The following is a 20,042-nucleotide window of genomic DNA, read 5'->3' as shown; positions in this document are numbered from 1 at the left end:
TTTTGTGCAAAACGTAGGATGTTATTGGGGCACCTGGGTGGCTCAGTGGGTTAAGTGTCTGACTTCAGCTCAGGTCGTGATCTCATGGTTCATGAGTTTGAGCCCCATATTGGGTTCCTTGCTGTCAGCGGGGAACCGCTTTGCAGCCTCTGTCCCTCTCCCCTCCCCCATCTCTGTCCCTCTCCCCACTCATGTGTGCGCTCATGTGCACGCTCTCTCTCAAAAATAAATAAACATTAAAAAAAAAAGTAAGCTGTTTTTGAGAGCTTAGGGCCACCACACGGATTCAGGTTTGTCTTATTGCAAGTAGTAGAAGTTGGATCTGGGACAGTTTCATCATGGGTCTGTCCTCCAAGGGAGAGAGATGCCAGTCCCTGGAGTTTTCTTGACGACCGTTGAGACCTCTTCTTTTCCTGCAGGATGGCCAGCCGGAGCAGTGACAAGGATGGGGATTCCGTCCATACAGCCAGTGACGTCCCTCTGACCCCACGGACCAACTCCCCAGATCGAAGATGCTCGTCGTCAGACACATCCAAGTCTACCTACAGCCTGACGCGGAGGATTTCAAGTAAGCGCCTCTGCTGTGATGTCCAGGGCGCGCGGCTCAGCAGTCCTGTGCTGCCCCGCCTCTGCTCAGAGCCCGTGATCCAGCCCCGTTAGCCGAGACCCCAGGACAGGAGGGGCGGGCTGGCTTTCCCAGATCCTCGGCAGCATCCCTGCATGGAGCGGTGTGAGCAAAGGGCCTGCCTCGGCCTCCCTGGAGTGGCCAGGGCAAGGTAGGGACTGTGGCCGTTGGGGAGCTAATGCCCCATGGAAAGGGGGCAGCTGCTACTTGGCGCCTGCTGCGTGAGATCGTGGGCTCCAAGTTACCTGACTTCTCTGAAGAGACTGGCAGTCTGTGTTTCTATGTGATGCTTCCTTTGCTTTGAAACCCGACAAAATGTATCTATGGCTCACATTTTGTCTCCAGGCCCCCAGTTTGTCTGCTCTGATGTACAGCATATGTGTTTGACCAAGTGGCATGATTTGGGTGGGGAGGAGAAAGAAGGATAAAGCCCAAAACTCCCAGCCTCCCCTCACTTCCCGGAAGTATCTCCACTGTCTCATTCAGTTGTCTGCAGTTCACTTAACAGAGGAGGGAAAAACTTAAAGTTCATGAAATAAATCCACTCCTGTGGAAATATTGGTGTCTAATCTTTCCTGGAGTAAATAGGGAAGAAAAAGGAAGCAGAGAAAAGTTCAAGGGCTTGAAAGAGTGCAAAAGAGACGTGAGGCTTCTCTAGGCCTCAGTCTTTCCATCTGTAAAATGGGAGGGCTGTTCTTGACTTACGCTGTCCAATGCATGTTGCTGGTGAGCATTTAAATGGGGGGCTAATTGAGACATGTATGCGTTATGNACCTAAGCGAAAGTCGGACGCTTAACCGACTAAGCCACCCAGGCACCCCGAGAATTTATTATTTTTAAAAAATATTTTTTAACATTTATTCCTTTTTGAAAGACAGATTGTGAGCAGGGGTGGGGCAGAGAGAGAGGGAGACACAGAAGCCAAAGCAGGCTCCAGGCTCAACTGTCAGCACAGAGTCCGACACGGGACTCAAACCCACGAGCAGTGAGAAAATGACCTGAGCAGAAGTCTGACGCTCAACCGATTAAGCCACCAGGCGCCCCAAGAGAATTTAAACTGTCTCACTAAAATGTTTTTATTGGTGCGCCTGGGTAGCTCATTTGGTTAAGTGTCCAACTTCGGCTCAGGTCACGATCTCACGGTTTGTGGGTTTGAGCCCTGTGTCTGGCTCTGTGCTGACAACTCAGAGCCTGGAGCCGGCTTTGGCTTCTGTGTCTCCCTCTCTCTCTGCCCCTCCCCTGCTTGTGCTCTGTCTGTTTCTCAAAAATAAATAAATGTAAAAAAAATTTAAAAAAATAAAATGTTTTTATTTTGATTATATGTCAAAAAATTTAATTTCATCCATTTCTTTTTTTTATATTTTTTTAATGCTAATTTATTTTTTGAGGAGAGACAGAGAAGAGTGCAAGAAAGGGAAGGGCAGAGAGAGAGAAAGAGAGAAGGAGATACAGAATCTGAAGCAGGCTCCAGGCTCCGAGTTGTCAGCTCAGACCTGATGCGGGACTCTAACTCATGGAGTGTGAAATCATGACCTGAGCCAAAGTTGGACACTTAACAGCTGAACCACCCAGGCACCCCTTCACCCATTTCTTTGTACTTTTAAGAAAATTGTGGCTACTGGAAAATTTTATATTCCCTGTGTGGTTTGTATTTCTGGCCCCCATTGTATGTCTCTTGAAGAGCACTGGTCTAGATAGTTCCTAGGTCTCATGTGCAGCTGTCTACACAGATGAATTCCATTTAGCACACAGCTGTCAGAGCACTGGCCATGCACCAGACATGAGTCTCATGATTTTCGCAGGCAGGACAGGTGTTCGAGCAACTAACAAGCATGTCATGGAAGAACAAATACTGTATGATTCCATGTAGATGGGGAATCTAAGGGTTAAACTCCTAGGATCGGAAAATAGAATGTGGTTACCAGGGACTGTGGGGAAGGGGTCTTGGGGAGGTGTTGGTTTTGGTTATGCAAGATAAGGAAGTTCTTGAGATCTACCGTACAGCACAGTGCCTATAGTTCACAATGTTGTGTGGTGTCCTCAGAAATTTTCTAAGAGACTAGATGTTAGGTCCTTATCACCAGAAAAATTAAATAAGTACAGAAGGCAGGAGAAAACTTTTGGAGGGGATGGTATAGGCTTATGACATAGATCGTGGTGACAGTTTCACAGATGCCTACCTACCTCCCAACTCATCAAGTTGTGTACGTTAAATTTGCACAGCCTTTTCTATGTCAATTGTGCCTCAATTAAATAGTTTTTAAAAGAAATCCCATGAGCTCATTGCTAGAGTGGAGGGATGAGCAAAGATTCGAAGGATGAACTTGGGAGCAATGAACTCTGCTGGTTGATGGGCAGAGAGGCACCCCACAGCAGTGAAGTCCAAATACGGTTCTTGAAGAAGTGCAGCAGTTACCATCGAGTGAGCTCTTACCCTGTGCGTGTTCTTTGCCGACCTTTCCGTGCATTGGCTCCGTGAATCACCACAGTCTTTGAAGTAGGTGCTGTTATTGACTCTGTTTTACAGATGGGGAAACTGAGTCCCAGAAGCTCTGGCTCCAGAGTCCACTCTCTGAAAGCAGAGACAGTCTAGGGTAACAGCTAGAGTCAAGACTCTGGGGCCAGACAGGTTGGGCTTGACTCCTGGCTTCTCCTCTTAGTACTTGTGTCCCTTCTGGAGAGTTCCTTGTGGTTCCTGTATCCTCATCTGTCAAATTAGTCATTACCTAATACCTTGTGGAGATCAGGTGACTTGAGATATCAGTGCTTATAGAACGGAGCCTGGCAGTGATGGAGGTGATAGTGATGCCATGTTGCCTCTCTTAGACTAAATAAGAGGATCTCAAGGTGTGGAGAGCAGATGGGGAAGAGCATCATGAAAAAGAGGGGACAGTATGAGAATCTGGGAAATGTTGCCAGTCTCATGAAGCGGCCCAGGTTCGGTCCTGTGCATGGAGGTATTAATTGTTATTTTCTGGCGGCTGTTTAGGTCTTGAATCCAGACGACCCAGCTCCCCACTCATTGATATTAAACCCATCGAGTTTGGTGTCCTCAGTGCCAAAAAGGAGCCCATCCAGCCCTCGGTGCTCAGACGGACCTACACCCCAGATGACTATTTCAGAAAGTTCGAGCCCCAGCTCTACTCCCTCGACTCCAACAGTGACGACGTGGACTTTCTGACGGACGAGGAGATCTTGTCCAAGTACCAGCTGGGCATGCTGCACTTCAGCACCCAGTACGACCTGTTGCACAACCATCTGACCGTGAGGGTGATCGAGGCCAGGGACCTGCCACCCCCCATCTCCCACGATGGCTCACGCCAGGACATGGCCCACTCCAACCCCTACGTCAAGATCTGCCTCCTGCCGGACCAGAAGAACTCTAAGCAGACGGGGGTCAAACGCAAGACCCAGAAGCCCGTGTTTGAGGAGCGTTACACCTTCGAGATCCCCTTCCTAGAAGCGCAGAGGAGGACCCTGCTGCTGACCGTGGTGGATTTTGATAAGTTCTCCCGCCACTGTGTCATTGGGAAGGTGTCCGTGCCTTTGTGCGAGGTTGATCTGGTGAAAGGCGGGCACTGGTGGAAGGCGCTGATCCCCAGTTCTCAGGTAAGCGGGTGAGTTTGCGCTGTTTCCTGGTGGCCGGGAACTTTAAAAAAGAAAACAAAACAAAAGATGACTTTTATTTTATTATTTAAATTGTCTTTGCATTTTAAAACCTTTTTATTTTGAAGTAATTTTTGACTTAGAAGAAGGTGCAAACACAACACAGAGTTCATGTGTTCTCTTCATCCAGCAACCCCAGCAGTAAATCGTACACAACCAGAGTGCGTTAGCGACACCAGGAAATTGACGTTGTCAACTCAACTACGGACTTTATTCGATTTTCGTGGGTTTTTACATGCATCACTGTGTGTGTGTGTGTGTGTGTGTGTGTGTGTGTGTGTTCTATGAAATTGTATCACATGTATAGATTCGTGTAACCACCGCCACCCTGGGAGCTTTTTTGTCATCGGTACTGGCTTATTTAATAAGGACCATGATTGTCCAGGGTATGAAGTGATCAGTCATTTTGACTTTCAGAAATTGATTTGGGAAAAATAAAATGAAGGCTGGAGCACAGGATGATATATGGATGTTTTTCAGGCAAATTGTGAGTTTGGCTTCTTTCCCCCATCAGCCCACAGACGTGCGGTCGGCTGCTTGGGAAGCCACCCACGGACCAGGCTCTGTCCCCAGTGGGCTGATAGCGTCCCTCCCTTGGGCATTCTGTGGACTGGAGGATGACAGTGCACGTACTGTGGGTGGAAGGATGAGGTGGAAGCCCAGGGGAAGGAAAAGACCCAGCCGGTTGGAGGCCAGTCTGGTCCATTCATGCTGAGGGTGACGATTCTGTGTAATGTAGGCGAGATTATTTTGTGTCAGACACACCAAGGTGCTTTTCAAAGCTGAACTCTGCTGGCCAGGGATTTGAAGATCCAGCATCCCATCTGGGGTACGGGTTTTAAACATTGCTCCAGTGTGTGTGTGTGTGTGTGTGTGTGTGTGTGTGTGTCCGCGTGTGTCCGTTCAAAGACAGATTTATCCTTCTCTTAGTTTGGATTTCCCCAGAAGAAGAAAACCCCAAGGCACAGGAAGTCATCTATTGGGGAGGTAATACCAGAAGAAGTAGCAGGAGGCAGTGGGAAGGTCACATAAAGTATACATTTTTCAGGCCCCCGCCACTGGGGCTGACTGGAGCTGTGAAACCGGAAGCCAGCGTGAGACACATCCTAGGAGGCTCTCCGCCTGAGGGGTGGAGGAGCCGGGGTGTTTATACACCAACTCCTGTCAGCCACCGAATGAGGGCAGTTGGGCAGTGGGGACCTTGCCTGGCATCGCTGGCCTGTTACAGTGGCTGGTAAAGAGATGGTTGACATTCCCAGGTACAAAAAGCAGACCTCTAGATCTGACAGCTGGACGCAGATGCGTGTGCGCTGAAGTGATGGGGACCAGGAGGTGGTGGTCAAGGTGTTAGCTGTGCTTGTCTAATCCCATAGCCTCCTTCTCGTCACATGGTCAGGATGCATTGGATGCTCTCCATGTGCCCTCCTCAGTATGCGATGTCAGTGGGTTTGCAGCCATTGCGAAACTTAGGATTGAAGGAGGGAGACCCTCTCTGGACCAAATGACCTCTGTGTTGCCAGCCTGATTCTGCACATCCACGAAAGACCCTAGACGTACAGAGAATCTGGGCATCCACACACCTTGCCCCCTCTAGGTCTGGGCTGAAATGTTACAATCTCAGCAAAGATTTCCTGGCACGGCTGCTCTTGTTCGAGTCTCCAGAAATCGGAGGCCGAGGCCAGGACGTGGGTGCAGGTGGTTTATTGGGGAGGTGATCCCAGGAAGCAGGAGTGAGGTGTGAGGAGATGCAGGGAAGGAGAGAACGTCCATAGTCAGGGGTACTTCTCCAGGCTGCCGTTCTGGTCCCTGCGCGTGGTCAGGTGGGCTCCCACGGCCCCACGGAGGGGCGGGGACAGAAAAGAGGAAGAGACCCGGTGTGCTGCCGTCTGCCTGGGCTGAGACCGTGTCCAGGCGGGACTTTGAGACCGTCTGTAGCTGGCACCGGAGGCGGCGTCTGCTGCCTCCCTCCGCTGCCATGGTAGCCCCCTCCCGAGGAGCTCCTCATCCCCACGACACTTACCATCCTCCCGCAGACCATATATTCCATGGTCTGCCCCCCCCCGATCTTTGTCTCTTGTGTTCAGTTCTCTGCGGCAAGCACCTACAACAGCGCCTGGCATGTGGTAGTGCTCATAATGGTTGTTGAATGAATGAAGGATGGGAGGGAGGAAGGTTTCCCCCAAGTGAATTTTTTTCCCGCCTGCTACCCTCCCCTCTTTTCCTCCTCCTCCTTCCTTCTCACTCAAAGAAAGTCTCATGGAAACTGACAGAGAGAAGAGCAGACTCTTATCTCCCCTTTCAAGGCGGCTCTGGAATTTACGCTTTGGGGGTCCCTGTCTGGCTTGGTTGGAATTTATACTCTGTGAGTAGAAAGGCCAGTTTTCTGAGGTTGGGTTCCCTGAAAGCAGAGCTTGAGACAAGGATTTGGCTGTGGATTAGTTTGCAGGGCCGCTGTGACAAAACGTCACAAATTAGAGGTTTAAAACGACAGAAATGTACTTTCTCGCAGTCTGGATGTAAGAAGTTCGAGAGCAAGGCCACGCTTCCTCTGAAACCTGTAGGGAGAATCCTTCCTTATCTCTTTCTGGTGTCTGGTGGTCACTTCAGTCTCTGCCTCCGTCACACATGACCTTCTCTCTGTGTGTGTCTGTGTCTTCTTGCTTCATATAAGGACACCGGGGGCCCACCCTACTCCATTATGTTCCCATTTCAAATAATTACATCTGCAGCAACCCTGTTTCCAAATAAGGTCTCACATTCGGAGGTGCTGGGGGGTTTAGATGATAACATATCTTTTGGGGGGTGTGTCGTTTAGCCCAAACCTGAATGTAGAACACCTTGCAGGAGAGGGAAGAGAGCCGTCTAGGGAAAGGGTGCGAGCCCAGCAAGGACATGGTCTTAACCAGGCCTGGCCTCGGCCTGATCTGTGGTGGGGAGGGGACTCTGGATCGTGGGACGGCACTGCAGTGTCCTTCCTCTTTCAGACCGGGAGCCAGCCTTTCGTACTCCCGTATCTGCCCGTCGTGGGCTGGCACGAGCCTGGGAAATCTGCTCTGCAGCTGGGCCTTCTTAAAGCTTCTGTCCTACAGAACAGGGGTCCTGAGCCAGGGACACTTTTGTTCTTGGGACACTGGACAGCGCTGGGCATCATTTTGGGTTTGGTGAGCGGAGATCAGGATGCTGTAAATATCTTCTCGACACAGGACAGCCCCCAGCACGAGGAATGGTCTCACCCAAGACGTGTGCAGTGCCAGCATGAGAAAGCCCACTCTGAAGAATGGGAGAGTGGAGGCTTGAGGCCCCCCCAGGGACTGCCATGCAGGCAAGGCGAGAGCAGGGCTGGGGAGCACTCTTCCAGGCCAAATGGTTGTTGGGAAGCGGGGAGAGCCGGGGGCCCAGGGTGTTAGGAGCAGGTATCCAGGAAACTCTCGTTTTTCATTCCATATGTGGAAAAGGAGATACAGGTTCTGAACAAAAATGCACATCGAGCAAAGTAGGCCTGCATCGGGGACAGAAAACAAAATCCTCACGCACTGTGTTACTGAGGCCATCGGGTGTCAATGCTGATTTTCGCTGCAGGCCAGTGCCTCCCTTCGCCAAAGCGCCTGGGGTCGCTTGAATGGGCGGGAAGATGCAGTGGTGGAATGAGGCGAAGGCAGAGCTCCAGTGCTGTTACTAGCCTGCCTCGATGGTGTGGGATCAGTGGGACTCTCAGTGTCTAGTTCTACATTCCGCACCTTGGGTTCTGCGCCTTGGAGAACCCGCGAGAACAGGGGGCTGGTGGGGCCAGCACGTAGGCATCCTCTGGCTCCCCGCGGACTGTCCCAGCTGGTTGGTGGCTTTGAACATTGTGTCTTTGATCTTGACATTCAGGAAGCTAGTAGCCAACGGAGCTACTGTAAATTGTGGGGACTTGTTGATAAAGCCTGGCTAGGAGCTCGGGAAAAGGAGGACAGAGGAATAGGAAGCCTATGGGGTGATCAGACAGGTGTGAAGGGACTCTTACAGCTGGGAGAAAGTCTGCTTCTCCAAGTGGACCGCAGTGAATCGACACTTTGGCCATTAAAGGTGAAATCCGTGTAAATCTTTAAAAAAACTGTTAGTAATGATGACAAAACACACAAGACAAGATTTACCAACGTATCCATTTTTTAAGTGTACATTTCAGTCGTGTTGAGTACATTCACTGCGTAATACAGCCATCACCGCTGTCCGTCTCCAGCGCTCTTTCCATCTTGCAAACCTGAAACTTTATACCCATTAGACAGTAGCCCCTGGCCCCTAGCCCGCAGCACCTGGCCGTCACCATTCCTGTGGCTCTCTGAGTCACAGGTGCCGTGTAAGGGGAGGCACGCAGTGTTTGTCTTTTGTGACTGGCTTATTTCACTCAGCACAGTGTCCTTGAAGTTCAACTATGTTGTAGCCGGTGTCCGAACTCCCTTCCTTTTGAAGGCTGAGTAATATCCCTTTATATGTATATACCTCATTTTGTTTGTCAGTTCATTTGTCAGTGGATTGTCGTTTCCACCCTTTTAGTTATTGTGATATATATTATAGTATATATTGTGATACGTTCTTTTATAATATGTGTTATTATGACATGTAAGTATATAATATAATGCTATAGCATATGATAATAGTATGAATAATATTGCTGTGAACATGGGCGTATACATATTTCTTCAGTCCTTTTTAACCCAGAAAAATATCCAAGGATAAAGGCAGTTTATTTTCTCCTAAGATCATGGGGCTTTGGGAAGGATGGGCAAGGTTGTGGGGAGAGGAGGTGCCCCATGGACACGGCGAGAACCTCTCAAAGCGTTAGAAAGGACCAAGTTCCTGGGGTGCCTGGGTGGTTCAGCCAGTTAAGCATCTATCTGACTCTTGATTTCAGCTCAGGTCATGATCCCAGGGTCGTGGGGTTGAGCCCCACATCGGGCTCCAAGCTAAGCATGAAGCCTGCTTATGATTCTCTCTCTCTCTCTCTCTCTCTCTCTCTCTCTCTCTCTCTCTCTCTCCCCCTCTCTCCCTCTCCTTCTCCCTCTCTCTTTCTCTGCCCCACTTGCTCTCTCTCCTCCCTCTAAGGTAAGTAGGTAGGTAGGTAGGGAGATNTCTCTCTCTCTCTCTCTCTCTCTCTCTCTCTCTCTCTCTCTCTCTCTACCCCTCTCTCGCTCTCCTTCTCCCTCTCTCTTTCTCTGCCCCACTTGCTCTCTCTCCTCCCTCTAAGGTAAGTAGGTAGGTAGGTAGGGAGATAGATAGATAGATAGATAGATAAGGTAGATAGATAGATAGATAAATGGACCAGAGTTCTTACTCCAGCTTGTAGCTGGAATCCTGTAACCTGTGGGTCTTGCTTTGGTTGTGCCCAGGCAGAGACACATTATCTACAACCTTCCACGCCTTACAGCGCATCTGTACAGAGCTAAACTCTTCGCAAGAGAAAGTACTTTTTGGAAGTGAAAGTCCCTCAGACTGGGGGGAAATGATAATTATTTTGACCCCGTAAATTCACAACACAAGTATTATACCTATAAAAGTTTTTCATTAATTTAGTCATTGAACACTTGTCAGGAGCTAATCAGGTTCTAGGGTCTGGGATTTCTTTCTTTCTTTTTTTTTTAAGTTTATTTATTTTGAGAGAGAGAGAGCGCGCGTGCGCCCACACAAGCAGGGGAGAGTCAGAGAGGAGGAGAGACAGAATCCTAAGCAGTCTCTGTACCGTCAGCATGGCAGGGGCTGGGATTTCTGATGTAAGTCAGTATCTACTGTGAGCCACGCAGGGCTCTAGATGATTTACCTGTGTGAATTCATTTATCCTAACAGGGGACCGTTTTATAAAGGAGGAAACTGTGGGGGCGCCTGGGTGGCTCAGTCGGTTAGGCATCCAGCTTTGGCTCAGGTCATGATCTCACGGTTCTTGGGTTTGAGCCCCGCATTGGGCTCTGTGCTGACAGCTCAGAGCCTGGAGCCTATTTCAGATTCTGTGTCTCCCTCTCTCTCTGACCCTCCCCTGCTCACTCTCTCTCGCTCTCTCTCTCGCTCTTGCTCAGAAATAAATTTAAAAAAAAAAACATTAAAGGAAGAAACTGGGCAGAGAGAAGTTACGTAATTAGTCTGTGCGACTAAGTGGTAGGACTGAGGCTGTTTGACTTAACGAGTGACGTGCTGTAACCACGGCATTATATCGGTTCTCCACGGCAAGCCAAACCAAGTCCCTGTCCTCATGGAGTTGACATTCTGGTGGAAGGAGGTGTGTAGCAAATAAATGAGTTAGCAAATAATGCCGTGTTTCACCATCTATGCCAAGAGAGAAAACAAAGTAGGATATGGGGCTGGAGAGGGAGGGCTGGGTGGTGAGGGCAGGGAAGCTATTTTAAATGGGTGAACTACACGGAGTAAGGGGGTGAGCCTGGAGAATGTTTGGGGGAAGAGCATTCTAAGCAGTGAGTGGAGGAAGTGCAAAGGCCCTGAGGCAGGAGCTAGTTTGGCACATTGACGACTGGAGTAGAGTGAGTGAGGGGGAGAGCTGAGAGGACATGAAGTTGAATTGGTATAAAAGGTCACTTCATATCCATCTTAGGGCTAAAAGTATAGGTAAAGACTTGAATTTTATTCCTAAGTATGATGGCAAGTCCTGGAGAGTTTTGAGAAGGAGAGGTGACCCGGTCAGGCTGTACTGGAGAAAAATCACTGGGGGACAAGATACTTATATCCAAAATATATAAAGAACTCCAAGGACTCAAAAGAAAAAAATTCCAATTTTAAAATGGGCAACAGTTTTGAACAGGAGCTCCACCAAAAAAGATACATACAGATGGTCTATAGGCACATGGAAGGGTGCTTGACATCATGAGTCATCAGAGAGCTGCAGATTAAAACCACGGTGGAATACCACCACACACCGACCTAGAAGTTACACAGACCGACATCACCAAATGTTGGTGAGGATGTGGAGTAACTGGAATTCTCAGACAATGGGTGGAATAACCACTTAGGAAGAAGTGCTAGTAGTTTTTGTGAAACTACACATTCCTCTACCCCCATGATCCCACCCTGACACCCCTAGGTATTTATCTAAGAGAGATGACAATGTTATATCCACACAAAAAGATTGCACACACATTGTCACAGCCGCTTTATGTGTCCCAGGCCCCAGACCTGGCACAGCCAGGTGTCGCATCTACAGGATGAAGGGTAACAAACGATAGGATATTCATATAATGCAACATTATTCAGCAACAAGAAGGAACAAAGTACTGATATTCACAACAGCATGGATGAGTGTCACAAACAGTATGACAAGGGGAACATTGTTGAGCAGCCATTACGCTAAGTAGCAGCCAGACCCAGGAGAGCACGTCTGTATGACTGCCTCTATATGCAGTTTGAGAACCCACAACTAATCATGGTGAAAAGTCAGAACAGTGGTTATGGGAAGTGACCGGTAACGGCGGGGATCGAACGGAAGGGAGCGAGAGGGACACTTCTGGACTAATAGTGAGGTTCTACATCCTGATAGGACTTTGATGCCCAGGTGTGTGCATTTGTCCAACTCACGTGGTACACTTAAGGTTCGGGCATCTTGTCCTACACAAGTGTTCTCTGCGCACACACGCAAAACCCCGAAGAGCTGTAAACACATATTGAACTCTGGTTACTGACCTGCCTCCCTGAAGTGTTTCAGGGAGAAGCGTACCGATGTCTGTAACTGATTTTAACATGCCTTCCAAAAAGATCGTTAGATATGCAATAGGGCAAGTATAGCACATTTTAAAAACATTAATGTAGAATTATCAATAACTGCACCGCAGAAGTGAGGTGATGTGTATAAAGGAGGTGAATGTACAGGTCTTTCAGCCCTTCTGTATTTAACTGTCTTTATAGTAAAATGCTGGGATGCAAAGGGAGAAGAAAGCAGAGGCACAGTTAGGAGTCATTTGCTAGGGTCTTGTAGAGAGGAGGTGATGTCCCCAATCTGCGTGTAAGGTACAGGGGCATGAGGGACCAGAGACGATTTAAAGGGCAAAACCTTTGGAGCACCTGGGTGGCTCAGTCAATTAAGCGTCCGACTTCGGCTCAGGTTATGATCTCACAGTTTGTAGGTTCGAGCCCAATACCGGGCTCTGCTGACAGCTTAGAGCCTGGAGCCTGCCTCCGATTCTGTATCTCCTCTCTCTCTGCCCCTCCCCTGCTTGCACTTACTCTCTCTCAAAAATAAACATTTAAAAACATTAAAAAATAAAGGCACAGTCTTTGATGTCCAGGACCAAGCCTTAGACACTGGGCTCTGGCTTCGGGGCGATGTGGACGAGGCTGCCTGACAGAGCCGGGATTTTGCCATCGTGCTGACCTTATTTTCACAAGCAGTGGTGGCTCCCAGGCTTCAGCCTCACTGATTCCAATGTCCTGAGTCTTGGATGAATCGCATTTCAGCGAACGTGCTGGGGGATTGTAAATGCAGGAGATTCTAAATGTGGTCCTCCTGCTGAGCAACGCCGGTGGCTGGGGGCAAGCTGGAAGGGTTAGCTGCCCAGGCTGAGCATACGAGTCCGCAGCGTGGCTCTGCCGCTCACTGGTCGGCTGTTGTGACTGTTGAAGGAGCCGAGTGCCCCACGCAGGCTGCCATTAGGATTCTGTTTTATGGAGCCATTTGGGAAGGAGCAGACTCAGGGTAGAGTGCTCGTAAATGTTCTTGAGGGATAATTCTCAGTCGCGCAGGGGTGTAGCATCTTTTATTACAAAGCCAGATTTCCCACTGAGGAGAAATGTTTGATTTGCGCTCAGAAGAAAATGTGTTTAGTCAAAAGTGATATTTGCACACTGAAATGCTGGATATTTATGTTTCTGAAAATTGCTTTAGCCTGAGATTTGCTCGGACCAAAGGAACGCCTTTTAGATCTTCGATGCCTAGTATTCAGGGTCTCGTGGCTTAGGAAGTGAAGTCTGTGCATACTGCCTTCGTCAGGTAAGATTCAGAGACTCATATTGAGCAATAAATGTGTTCTGGGTGCTCACACATGCTGGACCCCGGGCTGGGTGCCGTACTTACACTACCCTCCCGGATGGACAGTAATGGCACCTGCATTTCATAGATGGGGACCCTGAGGCTTAGAGAGATTGAGGAACTTACCTATGGTTGCACAGCTGGATTGGGGACTTGAACTTGAGACTGACTCTAAGCCCATGTCCATAACCATAGGAAATGATCTATTTAGGAGAAAACCCTGGCCAATGACTTTGGAAACTGACCTCACCCCGTGTAACTTGAGCATGAGAAGACTGTCTCTCTCATGAGTGTAACCACATTTCTATACGAATATGTGCCTTTCTTCCTTCTACCCTTGGAGTTATCCCCTTAGAAGGAATTCTGCGTTTGCTTGGAGCCTATTTTGGAAAGGCTTCAGAGCCCAGGGTCATACTTGTGGCTTTCCTCAGGAGCACCAGACTGATGGGATGTTTGAAAATGTCCATAGGACAGTCTGATTTGGCAACCAAGATAGGTGTCAGCGGCGGAACTGCCTGTTTCTTAATTGAGAATAGAAAAAAAAAATTGCGTGACTTTGAGGTAAAGAGAGGAAGTGTCTTGGATGGCCCTCAAAATGTCTATTTTCATCAGGAATCTTGGTTAAAATGGACAGAACCAGGGCAGCTGGGTGGCTCAGTCGTTTAAGCATCCATCCCTTCTTTTTTTTTTTAATGTTTATTTATTTTTGAGAGACAGAGAGACAGATCACGAGCTGGGGCGGGGCAGAGAAAGGAGGAGACAGAATGCGAAGCAGGCTCCAGGCTCCAAGCTGTCAGCACAGAGCCCGATGCGGGGCTCGAAGTCGCGGGAGATCATGACCTGAGCCGAAGTCGGATGCTTAACTGACTGAGCCACCTGGGTGCCCCCAACTCCGGCCTTTTTTTTTAAATAAGCATCCATCTCTTTCTGCTCAGATCATCATCTCTTGGTTCATGAGATTGAGCCCCATGTCGGGTTCTGCACTGACAGTGTGGAGCCTGCTTAGGACTCTCTCTTTCTTTCCCTCCCCGCCCCCATCTCAAAATGAATAAATCTTAAAAAAGAAAAACCTGACAGAACCCATCTCAAACTAGCTTTGGTCAGAGGGGAAGGTTTGTGGTAGTGTGGGCTCCCGGCGCTACTGGCTCTAGGAGATGGGTGGTGCCCCGAGAATCTTTCTCAGCCGAATGTTCCTCAGCTCTGCCTGCCTCCATTGCTTTTCCTCCCAGGAAGCCCCTTCCTGTGCCCAAGCACAAGCGGCCACAGCTGCCCCAGGCTGAGCTCCCACCAGCCAGGCCGTACTCGTGGGAGGAGACGTCCTTTCTTCTAGAAGTTCCAGAAGCCCCAGGGAGGATTCCCAGGGGCCTGTCCTTCCTTGAGTCCTGCCTCGTCCACATGGTGGAAGAAGGCTTGTCACCACGTCCACATGCCAGCCTGTCGCCGCCAAAGCGGTTCAGTTCTTTCTTTGTTACTATTGCCGTTTCCCTGGCTAACGCACCGAAGGACCTTGGCGGGCAGGGGTTCAAGACCTGGCCCTGGTAGCAGGCAGATGTCACCTCTCGGAAGTTCCCAGAAGTAGAGGGGAAGGGCGTGGCCCTGGGCGTGTGCCCCATGGCCTTTAGCTGTTGGGCTCCCTTCCCTGGAGGACCAGCTCTCCAGGATGGGTCCTGATCAGATGGCCCAACCCCACTGCCTTCTCTGGGGCTCACTGGCCACCAGAAAGTCATCTGTGACCTGGCCTGGGCTCCCCTAGAAGCAGACCCCGAGACCAGGATTTGAGTGCAAGTATTTTGTTTGGGGGTGCTGCTGAGAAAAGCCAGCAGGGAAGCGGGGGAGTGAGACTTGTAATACGGGTCGTGTTATCAGGCAGGTGACCGCATGGGTCACCTCGGTGTAGGGGTGAGGGCGCCAGGGCCTGTGTTCCCCCGCTCCCGGCAGGCACAGGTGGAGGGCTGCTTCCAGGAACCTTTAATTCCCTGGGCCCCTCCAGCCTGCTTCGTGGACGTGCAGAGAGAGGGCTCTGGTGGCCGGGGAGACTGCTGCGGGGACAGACGGCGCTGGCGGCAGGGGCTCGGCCGTGTGGGAGTTGGGGCGGCTCTTGGCAGCCGTCTCTCTGGGCTTTGGGGTGGGTGGGCAGGGACAGTCCTCAGCTTTACCCACTCGGTGTCTCCTCTGCTTACAGAGACGGGGGCGGGGGTGGCTTTGAGCACTGCAGGGCCCCCCCCTCTGTGTCTAAAAATCCCCGAGGGAGGTGCTGGGCCCCACTTGTTGCTGGCTCCGTAGTACCTGTGTCTTTCCCCAGCCCCGGGCCCGGGAGGCCAAAGGAAAGGTTCCCCTCTGCGCCCTGTTGATGTCTCCATGATGTCAGCTTCCGCTGTTACTTACTCTCGGTATTTGGGGCACGTAGAAAGAACTTGGTAGATGGTTTTTGAACTGAGTAAATATTGTTGTGTAAAGAGTGTTAGCTTTAGAGTTAGACTGACCTGGTCAAGGTCCCGGCTTCACCCTTTACCAGCTGTGTGAACTTGAGTCCAACTCCTCAACTGTAAATAAGGGATAATAAGGCGGTGCTTACGGCATAGGGACTCGGGGCAGATGATAATAAAGAGAGCTGACCCTGACATAGCGCTCACTGTGTGACCCTGACATAGCACTCACTGTGTGACCCGCGTGGTGCAAAGCGTTTCTATTGTATTAACTATTGTTATCATCCCATTTTATAGATGGGGAAAACTGAGGCATGCATTAAGTAACATGCCCACGTCCACAGAACTGGGATTTGCACCCAGGCTGTCCAGCTCCAGAGGCTGTCCTGTTAGCCCCTATTTGCCACCACATTACATCTCGATAAACCAAGATCAGGCAGGCAAAGCATTTGGCATATAATATACGCTGAGTAAGTATTAACTGGGAGCTCATGCACTGGGAAGGAGGAGGGTGGAAGCTAAAAAGAGAGAGGAGAAGAGGTTGGGAAGCAAGTCAAATCGAGGCCATGAGGAATTGGCCATATAGGGTCCGATTTGTGTTTCAGTATATACTGTGGTCTTACCATGTCTCGGGCAGACAGAGATGGGAAGAATTGAGGACATCTTTTCAAAGGTAAAATAGCTGTTGATTTAGGCATCCAGAGTTGTGTTGGTTGGGCCAGGTTCCTGGAAACTGCCGGGAGTGGTACCCGCCCCCAGCCTCTCCTGACTGCATGTTGTATTTTGAGATCGCTCACCACCTGATACCCTAACAGACCAGGCCCTCCACAAGGCAAATGTCAGGTTTTTAATGAGCATCCCTCTTTAAGCTGTTGTCAGCCTTGACCCTCTCAGTCGGATCCTGGCCTCTGTGTGTGTTAAAAGGGTTTCCTGTCCAGGTTTGGTGAACAGCCATTTTTTGGCAATGCTGTGCAGCCAGGGCCAGGCCCAGACCAGAGCCTTAGAAGACAGCATTAACTAAAAGTTTCTTTTCATGTAGTCCTTCCTGTTTTCCTCCTTCTAGAAGAGAAGTGGAGTTTACCTTTCAGATCTCAACATGAATGTTTGATTCCTAGTTATAATGTGAACTAGAAGGGGAACCAGCAATGATCTGGACCAGGCCTATTTTCTAGATGAGAAGACTGTAGCACAGAGTGGTTGAGTGACTTGTCCAAGGTCACACAGCTTTCAGTGACAGCTTTCAGTGACAGCTTTCAGAGACTATTAGTTGCCTGACTTTGAGGTGGTGGGGGTCTTGCTGCTGTGCCACACTCCTTCACCCCACAAGGGAAGGAATCCATGGTGACTAAGTACAGGCCTTGGAATATACAGACCTAGGTTCAAGTCCTGCTTTTTATACCCTCTAGAGGTGTGGGCCTGGAAGAATTATCTTACCATCTCTAGGCCTTGGTTTCTTTGTCCATAAAGTGGGGATGATAGAGATGCTGGAACTAGCTTGCACCAGCTCACAGAGCTCATTTTAAGTTGTCGGGAATTTCGCAAGCCGATCGACTTCACATTGAAGTCAGCCCTTGTGTATGGAATTGACAGATACTACAAGTCAGAGCCTTTTCCCCTCCTGGAGGGTTAAGTTCCACATACCACACATCATAGTGGTACTTATTTCAGGGTGTTCCTCCACCACCACCTGGCCTGAGAGGGCCCCTTGGGGCTCAAAGCACAGGGCCTGATCTATGTATACAGTTGCGTCCTATAAAGAGTACAGCCCCAGCCATCTCACAGATCCTCAGGCCAGAGTCAGCCCAGCCACTCCCAGTGGTGTGACCTGGGGCACTGACCCATTGTCCTGAAAATAATGGTGACTGGTTGACTTTTCCTGAGTCTTCCCATTGACCAGTATTGTTTTAGGGCTTTCCCTATAAATTTGAAAATCACCCAGGGACTGTCATTATCTCTATTTTTCATTAAAAAAAAAAAATGAGGCATGGTGCGCCTGGATGGCTCAGTTGGTAGAGCATGGGACTCTGGATGTCAGGGTCGTGAGTTTGAGCCCCACTTTGGGGGCAGAGATGACTTAAAAACAAACAAACAAACAAACAACAACTTAAAAAGAAAGCAAGAAAATAATTAAAAAAAATTAAAACCCTGGGGCCCAGAAAGTCTGAAGTAACTTGCCCAAGGCCGTGCAGTCAGTGAATGGAGCAGTCTGCATTCGAAGTCTGGCATCTGCTCCTGGCCTCCACCCTCTCTGTCTCTGAAGCTCAGCTTCCTTCTGGCAGGAAAAGCTAATTCGAGCTCAAGAGTTGCGGTGAGGGTTGCACAGCATTCACACAGGCCCTGGGCCATCGCACGGCCTCTGCTAACATGCACTTACTGCTGTAAGCCCTAAGTAAATGTTGCTGGCAGACTGTGTAGTTGTGCTAAAATCTTCTCAGCTAAGGGACCGTGACTCAGTTTGACCAAGGAGATCAAAGCAACGTTGGCCAGCAAGGGATTTGTCAAACCCCAGGAACGGTTGAGAAGATGAGGCTGTAGCTCTTAAGTGCCTGGAGGGTGGGTGGTCCTAGTGTCTGGTGGTTGGCTTCAGAGAGAATGCTGGGGCTCTGTTCAGAGAGGGAGAGGTGGAAGTCTTCAGTGGGCCGTTGCCATTGACTGAGCCTGAACCCATGGCAGGTTCTGGGGCTACAGGCAAGAGGGAGAGCTGGTCCCTTCCCTCAAGACTTGTCGATGGAACAAATGGTGAGCATTTGTCAATACTTCCTGTTTCCTGACACCTTGCAAAGGAAGCATTTTCCATACATGACCCCGTTGCATCATACAAGCCTTGAGGGACAGTGAACATCCCCATTTGACACATGAGGAAACTGAGGTTCCAGTCAGTGAATGATTTGCCTCAGATGTTCATGGAATCAGAGGCGGAGCCAGGGCTTGAACATAGGTGACTCGAGCTCAGTACTTCCTCGTTTCCTGGAGTGGCCTCTGAGAAACAGCCATGGCCCTCAGTGACGAGGACACGAAGTGGGAATTCTTGGAGTCCTGAGAGAAGGGCTTTCAGTTCAAGCAGCCGCAGAACGGACCGGCCATCTGGGGGGAAATGAGATGTAAAATGATACCGACTCACTTACTAACTGCTGGGCTCTCAGTTCTTCCCATATATTAACCCATTGGATTCTTTCATCATGTTCATCAGAACAGAATAGGTGTTCTTACTATCCCATTGTGCAGAGAAGAACATGGAGGCTGAGGAGTTGAGAACCTGGTCACACGGTGAATGGTAGAGCCGACATTCATCCCCGGCTCTCTGGGAGAAAAGGAGGGCAGTTTTGAGAGGCCCGTGGGACAGGTCATAGAAGCCAAGGAGGAATTGAACCGCAAGGCACCTGGGCAGTTCTGAGACCTTCCTGAGCACAGCTCCATGGACTCCTCTCTGGGGGGTCGAATGCCCAGGGTCAGCCCCGCCCAAACCACAGCCAAAGCCGGTCTGATACCAGAGTGAGCGGGAACCATGCTGAACAGACAGAAACAACATTTACTGCCTCTAGGGTCCCCCCACCCCCCAAACTGAGACTGAGAGAAAGTGCGGTTGTTTAATAAGAGGGTTTCTGAAGGCAGCTGACGTAAGAGAGCAAAGTCGCTACAGGAATGCCTGTGCTTTTCTTGCTTTTTTCTAAAATTGATCACTAGGTGTGTTAGACTCTTACCATGTGCCAGGCCCTGAACTAGGTAAGAGGGTGGGCTTTGAAGTTCAAATCCTGACTTGAGCACGTATACCTTCATCCATTCAGTAAATATTTACTGAGCTCTCATGCAGGATGCTCATGTTATCACAGGGGATACTCACTGTGTGACCTTGGGAAAATTACTTGCCTTCTCTGAGCCTCAGTTTTCAGTAGGGGACAGTGGGGGGAAAAGCCAAAGAGCACAGTTGTCAAAAGTGCACAATCTGGGGCACCTGGGTGGCTCAGTGGGTTAAGCGTCCGACTTCAGCTCAGGTCATGATCCTGCAGTCTGTGAGTTCAAACCCAGCATCCGACTCTGCGCTAACAGCTCGGAGCCTGGAGCCCGCTTTGTAATTTGTGTCTCCCTCTCTCTCTCCCCTCGCCTGCCCATGCTCTGTCTCACTTTCCCTCCCTCTCCAAAAAAAAAAGCAAAGCACAATCTGGAACCAGCCTCCTTAGGCTCATACCGTATAAGGTGTTTTTACTCCTAACACTTCTGACACTAAATGTATGGAGTGTTTTCTTCACACCAACACATTCCGCGTTTGTCCAGACAGCAGCAGAGTGTCCTACAACTTGGTCCAGTCCTGATGCTCACTGCC

The 20,042-nt window shown here is 49.7% G+C and overlaps 1 protein-coding gene across 1 annotated transcript in view; it reads left to right on the top strand.

Moving 5' to 3' along the window:
• The window catches only part of SYT17 (synaptotagmin 17), an 81,263-nt gene that overhangs the window by 10,915 nt on the left and 50,306 nt on the right, over positions 1-20,042 (top strand). The window contains exons 4-5 of the mRNA XM_077773297.1: positions 420-568; positions 3,615-4,234. Coding sequence (XP_077629423.1) covers positions 420-568; positions 3,615-4,234 — 769 coding nt within the window. The remainder of the gene's footprint in view (positions 1-419; positions 569-3,614; positions 4,235-20,042) is intronic.

This window comes from Crocuta crocuta, unplaced genomic scaffold, assembly GCF_008692635.1.
Source record: "Crocuta crocuta isolate KB4526 unplaced genomic scaffold, BGI_CrCroc_1.0 scaffold16, whole genome shotgun sequence".
Classification (NCBI taxonomy): domain Eukaryota; kingdom Metazoa; phylum Chordata; class Mammalia; order Carnivora; family Hyaenidae; genus Crocuta; species Crocuta crocuta.
Note: the sequence above shows the minus strand (reverse complement) of the source record. Positions and strands in the feature narration are given on the sequence as shown.